A 13,124-nucleotide genomic window follows, 5' to 3' on the forward strand; every position below is an offset into this window, starting at 1 on the left:
ACAGCCGGATCACAGGCACGTCTTCAGGTGAGCGCCGAACAGTGCACCGCAGCAGGGGTTAAGTGCGCGGGGCTCAATCAGTCATCCTGTCAGCTTTCTACTCATTGAACGGGTAGCTTTGCAGGCAATGTTGGAAGATATTAAAAGAACATCGGTAATTCAGTGGTGGCTGGTTAGGTCTATGTAACCATTCAGTGAGTAGAGGCATATTCTGCAGGGCATACACAAACATTTTTCTTATGAATATTTCAGCAACGTGTTGAGTTAGCAGGGCATAGTGCTAGCGTCAGGTTTTATCCTGGCTAACTGCTTAGGATGTCACAGGCAGCCTCAATTATTTGCTCCTGTCCAATAAAATTCAGACAGGTCTGTGCTATTAATTGTGACAGTTGACAGTGTTTGTTTACTGACTCTATTTGATGATGATATATTTTCTATTATATACTTTGTATACACCATGACCCATGAGTTCCACACCAAAAATGAACGGGCATCTTTATGTAAGATGTAGAAGTAATTGTGCAGTTCTTCACAGTATTCCCAGCCACAGTTTTTTGTAAGAATTGTGGCTGAAGAATGTTTTTAAATAAAGAACTCCAATTGGCCGCATGAGGGAGTGACATGACCTGGTATTTATTTCAGTGAGCAATTTTTTTCAGTATAGAATGAGATGTCATTCATCTGCTAGATAGCTTTTCACAGTGACACAGACCATGTGCAAGGTCATCCAGGAGCCTTGGGAACGAGAGGCTGAAAGGTCAGTGCAGTGGTCCATTCTGGAAACACGTGTGCACTACTCATCCTGTTACTATGACCATGGCTCCAATTGTACAGTAATGCATCTTTGCATCAACAGATTGTGCATGTTATAGGCGGTTGTGTTGCATGTCCATGGCCAGGCCCGTCACAATAACAAAGTTTGGTGTGCAATGTATCGAAGAAAATATAGATGATAAGTGATAATATTGAAATTAATTTATACCACTGGCACAATAACCCTACAGCAGATTTTAACCACAAAATCATTCTAAATCTACAATAGTGTAAAAAAAATCATTAGCTGCAATAAATAAACAGAATGAACCACTTAAGTACTTAGTTTGTTAGTGATTCATTAAACCTGTGGCATCTTAAATTTAATCATATTGTCAAAAATAACCAAAATTCCCCTAGTCCTCTCTAGTGCAAAAAAAAAAAAAAAAAATGTACACGCGATAACTATTGACCCCCCCAAAAAATATTGTTCCATATATATTGAAGCATAAGTCGCATGTAGTGATGTGTCAAATCGAGATCTTGTTTTATTTTTGGCTAAACTTGCATTATTTCCTCACCCAAGTAATGATTCCAGAGAAATACATAAAGTGTTGCTTTAGAGGTACACATTATTGTGCACTCTGTGCTTTCTAAAAAACTCTTTCATTTTACTTTGCATGTTAGTACTTAATGATTCTACTGTCAGGTCTATCTCTCTTTTATGGTAAATAATTTGTCCCCTTCCTTTCCAATTATCGGACTGTTCAAATGTTGATGTAAACTGAAAGATGACCTGGTTTTGTTGTGCAGCATCTTCTCTAGTCGATAAAAATCAACATGCTTCCAGTGGTGAGATCTGAGTGCGTTTGTTGTTGTATTCCTCTCTTTGCCCTCTCCACACTCTTACTCTTTTCTGTGTTGTCTTTTTTATTTATCCGCTGTAAAGGCCAGTCAAGCGCTACTCTCCTTTGTTGTCAGAAACCTTTATTTACCAAAGGGAGGAATAAGTGACTGACACAGACAGACTCTTTCATCCCCGGCTCGCCGCAAGCACTGTTCCTCTCTAATGCCAGAGGAAACCCCCCTCACCCTCGCACTGCCAGGCTCCCCCCTCACCCTCACCCTCCAGCCCAGAGCAGCCCTCCCTCCTGCAGGCTCACAGCACACAGCCCTGTCCCCTGGGTTCAGCTGCTGTGTTTACACTACACACAACACACACTCACCTCATAATTCCTCTCACACTCAGGATCAGGTTAGGCCAATTGTCTGAACATTCATTCACAGTTAACGTGCTTTTTAAATCATCTAAATGATACACAAACTAACAATAGGGCTGTACGATGAATCTCATCAATTACCATTATGATTATTGCTCAATCAGTTACAAATATAAATTATAATTGAGATCATTATGTTATTATTGTTAACTGTGTTCAATGCATGTGTTCACATACTTGTTTTTTTGAGGGGGAAAAGTTACTCACGGATGCCTTCATCCTTGTAGAGTCTGTTTATAACAATTATTTCATCTGTTCATTCTCTTTGTTTTAGGTGTGCTGTTCCTCCATCTTAAATAAGCATAATAATTATGGTTTCAATTATGATTTATATAATTATGGTTATTACTTTCCATAATTGAGCAGCCCTTGCATACAAAATCTATAATATTACAGTGCTAATCGTACGTCTATGTCAACATAACCTTCCCCCAATAAAAAAACTATGTTAACTAGAAGTGCATGGAGAACCCATTTTTGCAGTAATTATGATAACATGTAAAATTTGTATTTTGTATTAAACTATCAAAAACGAACACTTTACGCAGTTGTACTTTTTTTTTTTTTTTATCTCTTATCATTGTATCAGATTTTATGGCTTGCTTTTTCATTTCAATTCTGTGTTCTAGACATATGTTTCAGTGATATTTTTCTTTTAGATATGTGTACGAAAGAAAAGAAAATTGTCCGTTTGAGGAATTAACTCTCCTGCTGTGCCTTTATACAGTTTAGCAAATAAATGTGCACTAATGCCAAAGACAAGAAGCATTCAAACAGTTTTCATTGTGCTAACTTTGTCAGAGAAAAGCTGTATCCGTCTGGCCGCACCAAGAGACAGGCTGAGCAGAGAAGCTTCTCGCTCTGGCAGAGGAAAATGAACACCAAATGTATCTTTCACACATTCTCCTGCCTTCTCTCTGTCTCTTTTCTGTTTAAGCTTCTTGAAGTTCTTCCAAATTGGGTTTTAAATGCCAATTAGGAGGTTGAATGTAGTAAAATAAAAGCAAATGCAGGCAGGATGGCCTTACCTTCTGGCTGGTTAGGCTTCAGAGAGAGTCGAGCTGGACCTTTGGCTCCCAGTGAGGCTTTGAGAGAAATATCCTGCCTAATGAACACATTAATTAGAACCATAACTATTTATAAGATGATAATTAGAAACGAAGGGAGGTAAACTGGGCTTTTCCTGCAATTAATGGACGATTAATTACCGGAGCTAATGAAGTGGATTTTTGAAACGCGTGGAGGTGAAGTACAGAGATGTGCTGCTCACTTTGTGATCACTAGCATAATTATTTTCTCCAGCACCAAAGCGTTTGAGGCCGCGGTCCTCGCCAGGCTCAGGCCAGCTAATAAGCATCATTGCATCGTTATATATGCACTTAAAAAGACTTGCTACTGAAATGACTGTCTAATTATTTCTAATTGGCAGGCCCGTGTGCCGTCATTGAGCTGTTTGGAGCCCAGTGGTGCCCGGGGTCTAATAATGCTCTGGGCGGAGAGAGGAGGGGTTGTTGAAACGGTATGGTTGTGATGGGGGCCACGTTGCACCCTGTGTCTCTCACCCAGCAGGACTCTGGATCCTGTAAAGGTCCTAGTGCTCTTGGAGGTCACCTTTGAGTAGCCAGTAACAGTAGAATTTTAGTAGACTTAATTCTCTTCTTTTAATTAACTGCTTTTGGTCTTAATTTATGCACAAGTTGAACGCCACCGTCTGTCCACATCTCTTCTTTCTACTCTTAAACAGGCTTCACACACAATGAGGGAGGGGGTATGTTTCTGTAGCACATGTGATTCAGTGGCCAGGTTTTGAGCTAGCCCATTGAGACCTTTGTAACAGACCATGGACAAGCTTCAAACAGAAGAATACACCTTGTACTTTTGCTCTGACCATATGGACACATTATTTGCGGTATTGCTGTATGTACTATATATAATGTTCTTTTTGTGATTGATTTGGCATTATATTGTAAGGTAACGTGTCGTTCACTTTCAGTGTTCAAGCCTGCTGTTATACTGACCTGTTGTGTTGAATCCTCATGTTAACCAGTGACATATTGTTTTCCTTTTCCTTGTAGTTTATTTTCATTTGAGCAACTTCTGAGCAAATTGCCAGAAAATAGAACCACTGAATGCACTTGTCAATTTACTTAAGAAAGCAAAGATACACAGGCCCATGCAGCTAGTCACACACACAAGCATGTGGTTTCACTCACACAATGAGTAATTTAGTTTTGGAAGAGAAAAATGAGCGAAGGAGAGGTAGAGAAATAAAGAAGGATAATATTGCGCCTACACTAAAGCATTGACAATCTGAAAAGTAATGAAACACTTTCTCAGTGTGTGCTTGCTTTTTTCAGTTTCTTTCTTTGTTCTATCTATTCTTTTTGGCTTTAACAGAGTTCAAGATTTCTGAAGGAAGTGAAGATGGATGGATCACCTTTAGGAGTTGTTGCCAATAACTCCAGGATTGGATGAATTAGGTCTCCCTTTTTGCCTCGCTGAACAACAGCACGGTGGAGCACTGGTCATTGCTTCATCCTCTCAGCAGGTCCTGAGTTTGACTCCCTGATGATGTGGGGCCTTTCTGTGTGGTGTTCATCTGGGGTTAGGACTTCCATGAAAACACCTTGAGGGATATAGGTCTCATCCCACCTCTACAAGTGTATCTATATGCTTAACAAAACCTTTTAGAGTGCAAGTATCTATCAATAATGGTTGGTAAAAAGCTTTTCATTCTTTATAGGGCCTGTCTAATTCGGTTTGCGGGACATGGGGTTTATGAGAAGCGACAGATGTATTGTAGTGGATGGGCTTTTTAAGTGAAGTGCTTCTCTTTCTATGAATGACTTGAACTCTCCTGGATTTGTTTCTCCTTCTCTTTGTTCACCTTGACAGCAGCTCATAAAAATGATTTTTAGAAACTTCTCCATAAGAAGTCTCTGTTCTGTCATAAGATAACTTTACTCCAGTGAAGGGGGACTAATAGTGCTGTGTTTTTTTACAGGGCACTTTTCCAGTTGTGTCTTGGTGTTTAATTAAGTGTAGTTTCCCTTTAGTAGTGGAATGTGGCTCTGCTTTTTGTCTGCCCGTTCCTTGGTGCCTTTTACAGTCCACCCACATGGTTTGTCTCAGCGTTTATGATTTTTCTTATACTGGAGTTGTGAGGTTCCTAAATCACTTAAGCACACAGGGCCGAGCAGTCCACATTTAAACAATAAAAGGCTGTTATGCTAAGGGCCCTCAGATCTTCTACCACTTCATAAATACATGTGTATAAAAGGCAGAAAAATACATCTCTCCTAACCAGAGTGCGAGCCAGCGCCTGAGAGCACACCTGCTAATTAGAGCCAGCTTGATGTGAAGCACGGCTGCAGCTCTGTCTTTTCTGCAAGTCCCAATTCATTTTTTTTCTCCTCATCTCTATCTTCTTGCATTCATTGTTCTTGCCTCCCAAAGTTTTATAACCTTCATTTCTTCTTTAACCCATCCTTTCAGTTATGTTTTCATTCTCTGTCGTCTCATTCTGCACTTAGCTAAAGCCCAAATATCCGTGTCTTTCTCTGTCCCTTATCAGTCTCTGCCTCTTTTTACTCCACCTTCTCACAGATGGAGGTAAGACAACCAAAACAAGCCATTCTAAACTTGGGCTTACTAATTGTTCCTGTCTGTGATGTATGGTGGGAGTGGGAAAGGGCTTTCAATTGTGTGATTGGCTGTGAGAGAGTTTGCAAGTTAGCACCTAGTCCAAGAACAACCTCTACTTGACCTTGTGTCTGGCCCAAGCGGCTAAGCCAGATTCCCCCTCAGCTCCAGCTGCTAATGGGTGTCATGTCAAGTTGCGGCTGCGCAGGGGTCAAAGGTTGCTTTTGCAGAGCAGACGGGCCAGTTTTGGATTGCGATTTGGAGGCTGAGTGACACTGGGCATATGTGCCAATAAAGATGCTGTGTAGCACGCATCAGTGTACGCTCACAATGTGTGCACGTACACACCAAGTACATGCGGCCATAGAAAGTCGTTGTTTCTCTCATCGTTGGCCGGCCGTTGTCGGTTCATATAGATCTGAGAGGGCTTTGAAGGCCTTTGAACTCTGCTAAATGACTTGACCTTGTGGCTTGTGGCTGTAAGCATGTGTGTTTGGCTGGCTTTAGGGAGTGCAGCCAGTGGGTGGCCCGCATGGGGTCTCATTTCTACTACACAGCAAGGCAAGCATTGCAGACATTTGTGTTGACGATGGCTAAATTAAAAGCAAACTGAAGATTATGACAAATCTAAACATGGCTTTTATGTAGCAGAGGGGGACAAGGAAAACCATTTCTGTGAGTCTTTCATGCTCAGTTTTTTTGCTATGTTAATTGTGCTCATATTCAGTGACTGTGCAGCCCTTCCTTATGTGTTATTGAGTGTTTATGTTTCTGTGTGTTAGCATGGTGCCTGATTGCGTCTGTTTGCCGCGTGAACCGAGGAAACACATAATGGCTGCTTGGAAGGAGGAAGCAGCTTGGGAAATGATTTCAACAGCTCTCATAATTAGAGGAATATCATAAATTAAACTTGTGTCTGCCGTCTCGTTTGAAGAGCACTCAAAAGTAATAAATTCTGGATGGTTAACATATTTGCATTCCATTCAGAAGGCAGCGTCAGGCAGGAACAGCTGTTTTCCACGTCTTTTGGCAGCAGGAAATGCATACTGCTCACTCAAGGTGCTTTTAGACTCATTGAAATGGCAAAAAAGAGAAGGAGTGACTTTTAACTGGAACATGAAGCTGCTGCTGTGAGCTCTGTCATTGGAAATAACTCAGCGGGGAACGGTGCATTAATGAAGTTCTTCGTATGTGAAGCTTCCTTCTGTCAATGAGGCCATTTCTTTTTAAATGTTCTTTTACTTTGTAATATCAACGGCTATATACTATTTGTAGTTTTGTATGCATAGATGTCTGTCCTAAGGTGTCAACTTGGAAAAGACTGTAGGATGAAACTACCTCTAGTTAGTTTTATTTTGGCCGTAACGAATCATACTCTTGTTAAATCACATTCTAGTTTTTATTTATTTATTGTCCTTTTGAAACAGGAAAGTCACACAGTTTTCCTGAACTGATGCTTATTACAACAGCTATGGGTCTGAGATGGTGATGCTAAAGTAATGATCATTTTTGTTTCTGTTTCACAAATATCAAAACAGTGTGAATGTCCATGCACCAATGGGCCACACTCAGTTCAGTATTTTTTCCAACCAATAATGTGTATGAGAATTTTGGTCTATCCTCCCAGTAGTCTTTGGTGTTTAAATGTTTGGTGTTATACTGCAAACAGGGAAGGATAAAGTTGTGGAAGCATGAGAATGATTAGTTGCTTGTGTTGATGTGTCTATGCAAGCTGCACACAGAGCCAGATTTGACTTTGTAGGGGCGGATTAACCAGGGGTGGACTTGGACACTGAAGACGCTCACCTGTATCTGACATTAGCCTAGCATTAATGTCCAATTTTCAATGAGAACAGAAATAGAATGGCAAATGATAAGGCTAAAACACCATCCAGCTTCACACTGGACCGCATAATTACCCCAATGGGCTGTGGTGAAGGGATCATATCATAGCACACACCGGGGGTCAGTGCCGATAAGCTCCAGCCCTGCTCCCAACATGCTGCATAATTACTCTATTGATAATTCTCTGGCTAAACGGACTCGGCCAATTGCAAAGCAGAGATTTAATGGATCGCGCACAGAAACGAGGAAGAAATGGAGGAAGATGTTGGAGGTTGGGCCGGGAGCAGTGCATGTGTGTGTTTGGGGGCAAGCAGCAAGGGCCTTTTATTAGAAATGAAAATATGTTTAGGCCATAGGGGGACCCATTTTCCCGGGCGATAATAAGGCCAATAAAATGTAAAGCAGAGAAAGGGCTTGGCATGGGGTCCAGGCGTAGCTGTTTATCTGTGTGTGTCTGCATTAGGCCATCTATCCCCAGCCTCAAATTAGCTAATCATTCTCCAAGGGGAAGGTCTTGGTCAGGAAATTGACATTTAGCAGCATCGACTCACTCTATTAACTACAGTAAATTTAATTTGCTGCACACCCCAGAAGTGGGCTGTTTTTCCTTCACCATCAGTGGGAGAGAAAGGCAGGCGCAGACAGAGAAACAGTTAGCGAGAGATTGAGCTTATTGCATCTGCTGCTTCTGGCCACAATTTGCTTGGCCGTAAATGTAAAAGACTTGGAACTTGGAACAGTGCATCTCTGTTGTATTTCCCCGTCATGTTGTGGTGATTACAAACATAAGCAGGCATTGTCCATTCATAGATTTGCTCATTCCAAGGTCTGTTTGAGCCATTGATGGATTATCTCATGCGGAGACTCCAAATCACCAAAATGCCAAGTTTTTCTTTTCTTTTTTGTCCATCAGCTGTGGTGGTCTGACTCAGTTAATCAGAGCTTTAGTAAACGGCCTTTTCTACATGCTACACTTAATCACATAGCTGATTGATGGTTGTTTTCAATTTAATCAAAATCTCATTCTTGTTCAAGTTCTTGTCAAATATGTGTGTGCCTTAAGTAAAGTCCACTATAACACCTTGTTGTGAGGAAAGTGAAAATGCAGTGCCCAGACATATTTTTGGTTTGCATCTTAAGTTTGTCTCTTGGTAACAGGCAAATATAACAACCAATAAAACACTAGCAACAGCATAACCCACCTTAAATTAATGTTCGTAATAAAAATAATTATGTCCATAGAGTCTATTATAAAATCCGTTTTTTTAATTTGGTGAAATGGAGCAGCCCATTATTGTGTAGTCTGCAGTGATGAAGATATCTCCCGTCTAATTGATGGCAGCACTTGTCAGAGTGTTGTCTGTTAGCATGGTGACAGGCACCTGAAGGAAATGATTAGTTTTCTGTCGGCAGGGAGACAGCTCTGGACGTCCCAAACTGCAAACTAATAAAAGGGGGAAAGCAATAAAGCTGGCGGACAGCAGGTTTAACTGTTTTATAGACAAATCAATAAAATGATAGATGATGGAAGATAACTGGTGACTTATCTGCCAATGTCTTCAGGGGGTTCAAATCCAGGCCTTTGTCACACACAGATACATCAGTGTACAGTTATGGGGGTTAAAGATTGTGTTCGCATTAAAAATGATGTGCAATGACATAAATGCATTATATTGTGATAATGCTTCCATGTATACAGCATCATATTAAAGTGGCAGTTGCATTTCCAATTCTTTTTTCCTTGTATATTTGTGATTTTTCATAACTAAATAAAACCTGCACTGTAAATCTTTTTGCTACCAGAGGGCCTGTGTCAGGATCAATACAGGCGACAGGTCTTCCTTTGAGCCCACTTCTAATTGGCTCCATCTCAAGTGTGTACGTAGCAAAGAGGGCCAGGCAAGTGAAAAATGAATTTGCTCTACTCTGAAAATTGTTCCCAATGAGTTACACCTCAATTTATCATTTTGGAGAAGTGTGCAATTGGCAACCACTTACTACTGATGTGCAGAAATATTGCCATTGATTTATTGATGTACAACCTCAATTTAAAAAATACAAACAAACCGTTTACAGGCAAATTTCATGAAACTAATGAAAACAAATAAATAAATAAACAAACAATCTGAAAAAAAAATAAAAATAAAAATAGCAGCCAACCACCATTTTGTTCCTCTTAATTCGTTATACAAATTTAACTTTCATTTGATCACTGTTCCTAGATATACTTTGGAGGGGGTTCCAAGATAATGCTGTCACTATAAAGCAGTGCCATTTCAGTCTTGAGCTTTCACTATTGCAAGTTGTACAAGTATCATGGATACTTAAAATAACAGTTCTACTCACAAACTACTGTCAGAGAGAGTGTTGTTCCTTTGTGTCCCTGTTATTTGTCACTCACCTTATTGGTTTAGTATTTTCTCAGCTTCTCGTTTACTGTTATGTTGCCGTAAATGTGACAATTTAAAAACAGTGTTATAGCAGTGGTGGGCGGTCAGGGCAGTCAAGGCAAGTAGTGCTTGTCCAAGGAAATCTAAAATCATTGCGTGTCAAAAATATAATTCAGTAGTTATGAATTATATCCAAATAATCCAGTTTTCCCTTCACGTCTTCTGCCTGTTTGAAGTATGGTTGTAGTCACGGTGTCCTTTAGTACATCCTACAGGTCACTGAACAGACAGCATTAACCTCAGTCCAAACCATGCCATGCTGTGCCACACTTTCTACATGTGCTTTTCCAACCCAGAGAGCTGATTGTTTTAGAGGCTTGCACATGCATACTGAGGACCACAGCAGGTTAAAACAACACTGAGTAAACCCATAATAAACCCATGGAGGAGTCGGACATCTGCATCTGCATGTACAGCAGGGGACCGCAACAGCAGCGCCAACTTTTAACACAATTTACTTTTTTTAATAAGTAACTTGTTTTTAGCGACAAGACATTGTTTATAGCTTTGTGTTTGTAATGATTAGGTGTTATTTAGAAACACAGGCAGCATTTTGTTCTCTAATTAAACTTGCAGTTTCTGTGTTGAACCAAGTATTGTTACAGTTTTTTTATTCTAATTTTTCTTTTAGTTGCATTTCGGTCTGCAATTTCATTAAATGTATTAATTTAAAAAAATGTAAGGCCATATCAGGGTCAGGGAATGCTGATATTAACCCAATATCACTGTAATACAGGTCAGAGATGAAGGTTTGTTCATTGAAATGTTTATATCATCTTCTTACCTTTACACGCGGTTAAAGTCTTTTTAATTTTTGTTTGTTTAATACATCCACTTGGACAGTGGTTGCTAAAATCTAGTCGAAAAACACTGTTTGCCTTATGATTATGGGGTTTTTAGGGTAAGAATAGAAATTAGTTGTGTGAGATTTAGGCAATTGCATAGGTCTTTTGAAGGACTCTTTCCACTGTTAGTTAATTAATAGCGTCTGTTATTAGGACCTCATCATTTTCTAGTTTAGAAAGCAGCATGAATAGATCATTAAGAGTTTTGGGTGCTTTAGATGTTTTTGGGTGCTGAAGGTACACGATAAATGCCAGCAATAGCCAACTTTTTTTATCAGGGTCATTTACATAACAACAGACTGAGACTAACAGGTACACTGTCAGGTGAGCTAAAGGAGGTGGTGTTGCCATTTATGTCACCTGTCACAACAAAAAACTTGGTAATTTTCAATATTTATTTCCTTATGACTTATTTGATTTGATATTCAGGTTTCAGAAAATATAAATATATCTGGATCTGTTTGATTTGATTGTACATTCATATGTTCATAACACAATGCCCCAACTTGTTCTTATTTGTTTTTGTTTATCTTTCAGGTCCCATTCTCGCCACCGTCGCTCCCGTAGTCGCAGTCACAGCCGCCGAAGAAGCCGCAGTCGTGACCGGAGCCGACGCAGAGACAGGGACCGTGACAGGGACAGGGAGCGAGACAGGGACAAAGACAGGAGCAAAGACAAAACGGACAAAAAGGGGTGAGTGATGGATGGCTTGCCTCATGCATCGTGTACACTCTCATAATAACAAACACATCAATGCAAGTTGTGAGTGGGTCCTGCAGTGCACAGCGGACTGTCTGCAGAAGTCCAACTGTTTTTAACTGAGTGAAAGCAGAGTCCAGTCCTAGCTCCTTTTGCCTCCCATCTATCACTCTATACCTCCATCCATCAATCCATCAGTGCCTTTCCCCTTCGATTTCCCCCAGCTATCAAGCACGGAGCCAGACTTTGCTTGTAATGCGATATAATTCCCCTCTTGTAAGAAAGGATGTCATGGTTATATGCCAATGGAAGGGATGCGAGAATGGCTAAGATTTGGGTTGCCCGATAAACCCTGATATCCAGACTTTTGTGCCCAGTGGACCGTGGGGCAATATGTCCCACTTTTTAACTTGATCATACAGGTCTCTGTTGTAACTGTTGCTGGAAAACAATAAATGGATGTCCCTAAAGGGTAAATGTCAGACCCCTCATGTGATTTTAGTCTGCAACAGTCCTGTAGTGTGATACACGACTATCAGACTATTAAACCATATATCCGTGTGTGTTCAACTGAATTTTAGCAGAATGTGGCTTTAAAATAGTTTAGTAAAAATAGATGTGTTGATTTTAACAATCTAAACAATACTGAAGACCGGCCAGCATTTAGGGCAGGGTTTTAAATATTGCCTTTGTATAGCTATATAAATATATTTTAAAACAAAGTAAATGCTGAAAGTAGGCTATATCTGTTTTCTTATTAAGTCTTCAATATCCTTCAGATTTGATACGCATCTCTGCCTTTATATCTGACCCTGCCTTGACTTGTCACTGCTGTGTGAATTCTCTCACTAATAAAACTGGAAACAGCTTTTGTCTCCACCTGTGGCATATTGTAGCACATTTTAGCCTATTAAGCTTTAATTTATTCATAAAAGAATAATGCAATTGTTTGTTATGTGTTATTTCTGTGTTATTAGTAACTGAGTGTATGAACATGGATTGCACGTTTCTGTAATAGCTGAAGCAAAAGTAGTGGGTGGAATAATTTGATTATAAACTTTACAGGATGTTAAAGAATGTGAACTTGATATAATTTCCTGAAATTTGATTTTGAAAGCTGAAGGCTTCATTGCCACCACTTGACAGTGATATGTCTCTCCGTCTGTGACTGTGTGATACAGAAGTTTATGTGCTATCAAGTGCTCATTTAGAGGCAAAAGACAGAAGCTGCAGATTGTTACAGGAATATGTAAAACATAACTTCCAATCTTACGCCCCATCTGTCTCCTCCATTCTACTTCTTCTCCTCTTAATGGTGACAGGGTCTTTACCATGCTCGTCAGCTCACACTGCCGTGCATGTACATGCACTGCTCCACTCCAGTCTCATTTACATCCAGGTCTCTGGGCTGGCGGCTGGTGCTCGGAGAGGGGCTGCGGTGTTGTTGGAACGGTGGGGTGAAGATGAGACTCAGGGGCTTTCTAGTGTCTGTCAGGATGAAAGAAGGGCCCCTCAGAGCGGCACCCTGACACACGTCTGTGTGTGCGCATGTGGTGTTGTCGTCATTAAACATTTAACACTCCTCTAGTATGACAGCAGGCTGCGTGCTG

The 13,124-nt window shown here is 40.4% G+C and overlaps 1 protein-coding gene across 3 annotated transcripts in view; it reads left to right on the forward strand.

Annotated features, from left to right (window-relative positions):
• The window catches only part of rsrc1 (arginine/serine-rich coiled-coil 1), a 100,072-nt gene that overhangs the window by 22,622 nt on the left and 64,326 nt on the right, over window positions 1-13,124 (forward strand). For all 3 annotated transcript variants that reach the window (XM_055226013.1, XM_055226014.1, XM_033977701.2), the window contains exon 4: window positions 11,353-11,508. In XM_055226013.1, the coding sequence (XP_055081988.1) occupies window positions 11,353-11,508 (156 nt within the window). The remainder of the gene's footprint in view (window positions 1-11,352; window positions 11,509-13,124) is intronic.

This window comes from Periophthalmus magnuspinnatus, chromosome 13 (assembly GCF_009829125.3).
Source record: "Periophthalmus magnuspinnatus isolate fPerMag1 chromosome 13, fPerMag1.2.pri, whole genome shotgun sequence".
In the NCBI taxonomy this organism is placed as follows: domain Eukaryota; kingdom Metazoa; phylum Chordata; class Actinopteri; order Gobiiformes; family Gobiidae; genus Periophthalmus; species Periophthalmus magnuspinnatus.